Source organism: Castanea sativa, chromosome 8 (genome assembly GCF_040712315.1).
Source record: "Castanea sativa cultivar Marrone di Chiusa Pesio chromosome 8, ASM4071231v1".
NCBI lineage: Eukaryota > Viridiplantae > Streptophyta > Magnoliopsida > Fagales > Fagaceae > Castanea > Castanea sativa.
The window spans coordinates 29,347,816-29,352,456 of record NC_134020.1 but is presented as its reverse complement, the minus strand read 5'-3'; the positions used below and the strand labels follow the sequence as shown (position 1 = coordinate 29,352,456).

The 4,641-nt window shown below is 46.0% G+C and overlaps 1 protein-coding gene across 1 annotated transcript; it reads left to right on the top strand.

The window, feature by feature from the left end:
* Nucleotides 1-1,321: 1,321 nt before the first annotated feature.
* LOC142606157 (uncharacterized) lies at nucleotides 1,322-3,913 on the top strand. Its single transcript, XM_075777552.1, has 4 exons — nucleotides 1,322-1,660; nucleotides 2,021-2,527; nucleotides 3,073-3,542; nucleotides 3,712-3,913. The coding sequence occupies exons 1-4, from the start codon at nucleotides 1,322-1,324 to the stop codon at nucleotides 3,911-3,913; spliced, it is 1,518 nt and encodes a 505-aa protein (XP_075633667.1).
* Nucleotides 3,914-4,641: the final 728 nt, after the last annotated feature.

Sequence of the window (4,641 nt, the reverse complement as noted above, 5' to 3'; positions counted from 1 at the left end):
ACCATGCCCGATTGTTAATCGGGTTTCTTTTTTTTCCGGGGCCCCGTTTATCTTCTTGGGCCCAAATCTATCCCAACAATTTTTTTTTAAAGCCCATTAAATTTTTTTCATAGATTCAAGCCATTTAGGGAGTTAGGGTTACAAATCTCAAATGCTCAATGATATATATGTATATACATAGAAGGGGGTTTAGTAATTTAACATAACCGGGTTTTTATCCGGGGCGGGTTTCGGGTCGGGTTTCGAATTTTTTTATAAAACCCGAACCCGACCCGAACCCGCTTCGGGTTTAAAAAAAAAAAAAACCCATACCCGACCCTATTCTTTATCGGGCCGGGTAAAATCTGGCCCATTAGGGTCGGGCTGGGCCGGGTATCCGCGGGGTGGATCTAAATTGCCATCCCTACCTTTCACAGCCCTAATCGACCAAGTGTTAATGCAGATCAAAGATCAAGGAACCCTGACGTTTCTTGATAAGCTGAAGGGAGATCCGAACAAGAGGCCAAAAGACATATACTGCTGTTTTCATGGCGATCATGGCCACGATACGACGGATTGTTATGACTTAAAATAGCAAATTGAAGCCCTCATTAGGCAATGAAGGTTGCAGAGGTTTGTGAGGAAGGAGAGAGCGGATCAACTCCAAGAATAAAATCCCCGACGGGAGAACAAGCGTCCCAGACCACCTGTAGGAAACATACGGATGGTTGTAGGGGCACTACTTCTGCAGGGTCGTCCAAAAAGGCCAGAAAAACATTTGCGGATGGTTCAAAGCATCTAGTTGACAGGTTCCTCACCGAAAATAGCACGACGTGATAACCCCAGAATCGGGTTTTCGGAAGAAGATGCGCGACGCCTTTACCACCCGCATGACGACGCGCTTGTCGTCAGCATACGAGCAGGGGACTACAATATGCATCGAGTTTTGGTGGATAACGGAAGCTCAGCGGATATCCTCTACTACCTCGCGTTCCAGCAAATGGGGATTAGTAGAGAATGACTGATCCCAACAAATGCGCCACTTGTTGGCTTCGAAGGAACAAGGGTTTACCCTTTAGGCATTGTCATGTTGCCTGTGACGATCGGGGATTACCCATAAAAAATAACCAAGGATATGGTTTTTCTTGTGGTCGACTACTCTTCTGCCTATAACGCCATCCTCAGACGACCCACTCTCAATGCATGGAAGGCTGTAACCTCGACCTACCATCTAATGGTCAAATTCCCCACCGAATACGGAGTTGGAGAGCTACACGAAAATCAGGTGGCTGCACGGGAATGCTACTTCGCCATGATGGAAATGGATGACCACCTACAAGCAATGAACATCGAGGAACAACGAATGGTAACAAAACCGGTGGAAGAGTTAGAAGAAGTAAACCTGGATGATTCTAGGCCCGAACGGACCACAAGAATCGGCACCTTGGCTAGCCAAACAGTCCGACAAGCGCTTGCATTATTCCTTAAGGAAAACCAAGATGTTTTTGCATGGAGTCACGAGGACATGCCGGGGATAGACTCGTCGGTCATGGTTCACTGGTTGAATTTGTCACCTTCTTTCTCTCCTGTCCGACAGAAGAAACGAGTGTTCGCCCCTAAACGAGATCGAGTCATAGCAGAAGAAGTACGGAAGCTACAAGAAGCAGACTTCATACACGAGGTGTACTACCCTGATTGGTTGGAAAATGTAGTAATGGTCAAGAAGGCCAATGGAAAGTGGAGAATGTGTGTTGATTTCACAGATCTGAATAGGGCCTGCCCTAAGGATAGTTACCCACTCCCATGTATTGACACCCTGGTAAACTCCACTGCAAGACATGAACTCTTGAGCTTCATGAATGCCTTCTCCAGCTACAACCAAATTAAATTGGAATAGGTTGATCAGGAGAAAACCTCATTCGTAACGAGTCAGAGGCTTTTTTGCTACAAAATAATGCCTTTCGGGCTTAAAAATACAAGAGCCACATATCAGAGATTGATGAATAAGATGTTCACGCACCAAATTGGCAGAAATGTGCAGGTTTACGTAGATGATATATTGGTAAAAAGCGTGCGGGAGTCCGATCACATGAGGGACCTCCAGGAGACTTTTGACACTCTTCGATCATACAAAATGAAGCTGAATCCGAGCAAGTGTGCGTTCGGGGTAACCGCAGGAAAATTCTTGGGATTTATGGTATCCCAAAGGGGCATCAAGGTTAGTCCAGAGAAGGTGAAGACGATAATGGAACTAGCTCCTCCGAGGATGGTAAAGGAAGTACAAAGTTTGAACAGCAAGATAGCAGCCTTGAGCAGATTCGTATCAAGGGCGATGGACAAATGCCTCCCCTTCTTTCGCACGCTGAGAAGATCATTTGAATGGACAGACGAGTGCCAAAAGGCATTTGATGATTTAAAGGGGTATCTCTCTGCTCCATCGTTGCTCAGCCCATCTATGTCGGGGGAAGAATTGTTCCTATACCTTGCTGTCTCTTCAGTAGCCATCAGTGCGGCTCTTATCAGAGAAGAAGATAAGATACAAAGGCCCGTATATTTCATAAGCCGAGCACTGAGAGGAGCAGAAGAAAGGTACCCTCAGATGGAGAAACTCGCCTTCGCATTAGGACCGCGGCACGGAAGCTCAAACTATACTTTTAAGCACATACCATAAATGTCATGATAGATAAACCCTTACGAAGAGCAATGAGTAGCCCTGAAGCTGCTGGACGGATGGCATTGTAGGCAATCGAGCTGAGTGAGTTTAACATTCGGTATCAACCACGAGTGGCTGCGAAGGGACAGGTATTAGCAGATTTCATCGCTGAGTTCACCATCATAAAAGACTAGGGGGCAGAGGAGACTCCCTTATGGAAAATCTATACGGACGGATCTTCCAATAGACATGTTGGAGGGGCCGGAGTGGTACTCCACACCCCAGAAGGAGATAAGATCGAATGTATGATCTATCTGGATTTCTCTACCACCAATAATGAGGTGAAATACGAAGCCTTAATAGCAGGACTCGACCTCGTGATAGCCGCAGGAGCTAAGAGTATGATCATATTCTCCGATTCTCAAGTTGTGATCAGTTAGGTTAATGGGAGCTACGAGTGCAAGAATGAAAGAATGAAGAGGTATCTCGAGGAAGTGAAGGGTCGAGCAAACAATCTCCAAATCAAGTTGGTTCAAATCCCAAGAGAAGAGAACCAAGATGCCGACCGACTCGGAAAAGTAGCTTCAGCAGAACCTATGATCATCCCCGACCAGGTATTATCCTTCATCCAACTATCATCATTATTAAACGGCACTAGCATGCAGGAGGTAATCAGTGAGCATTGTTGGATGGCTCCAATAACGGCGTATCTCAAGGATTGCAAATTTCCAGACAACAAAGAGGTCGCAAGAAAGTTGAAGGTTAAAGCTACCCGGTTCGTTTTGATTAAGGATGTCTTATACAAAAGAGGATTCTCTCGACCATACCTAAGATGCCTCGACCACAACGAAGCAGACTACGTCATGAGGGAGGTCTATGAAGGAGTTTGTGACAACCATTCTGGATCTAGGTCTTTGGTGCACAAGCTACTCCGTGCAAGATACTACTGGCCAACAATGCAGAAGGATGCCAACACATACGTTAGGGCTTGCGACAAGTGCCAACAATTTGGCAATCTCATAAGGCAACCAACAGAAGAATTCACCCCTATGACATCTCCATGGCCATTCGCACAATAGGGGATTAGACATCATGGGCCCGTTCCCAACAGCGGTAAGGCAGTTGAAGTTCTTAGTAGTTGGCATTGATTACTTCACCAAATGGGTGGAAGCAGAGGCTTTGGCCACTATTACGGAGAAGAATATCCGAATTTTTATATGGAGGAATATTATTTACAGGTATGGTATTCTGAGGGTACTGGTTTCGGACAATGGAAAATAATTCGACAACGACGCATTCAGAGACTTTTGTTCCCAGCTTGAGATCAAGAATCACTACTCGTCACCTGCCCACCCGCAAGCCAATGGACAGGTTGAAGTCACGAACCGGTCCTTGCACAAGATTATCAAGGCTCGGCTTGAGGGGGCATAGGGCATATGGCCGTACTAATTACCAAGCGTTTTATGGGCGTACAGGACAACGGCGAGAACGCCGACAAGGGAAACGCCGTTTTGATTGGCGTATGGTAGTGAGGCCATCATACCGGCAGAAGTAGGGCTAAAAGTTACTGGTTGGAAAACTACGATGAGAACAAAAATAACGAAGCCATGCGTTTGTAGCTCGATCTTATGGACGAAGTCAGGGCCATAGCGGAGCAGAGACTAGCGCGATACTAGGACCTGATGGCAAAGCATTACAACTCCAAGGTCAGGCACAGGGACTTCCAGGTGGGAGATCTGGTCTTAAGAAGGGTACTTGGCGCTACAAAAGATGCCTTCCAAGGGAAGCTAGGACCTAAATGGGAAGGACCATACCAGATCATTTCATGGCATAGGAAGGAAACGTACTACTTAGAGACACTAGACAGAAAAAAAGCTGAGTCACCCATGGAACGAGAAGCACCTGAAGAAATACTATCAGTAGGCGAAGGACAAAGACGACAACATCATTTACCTCCTCATTTCCAGTTTATCTTTTAGTTTTTATTTCCTACAAGTACTTTTAGAGCC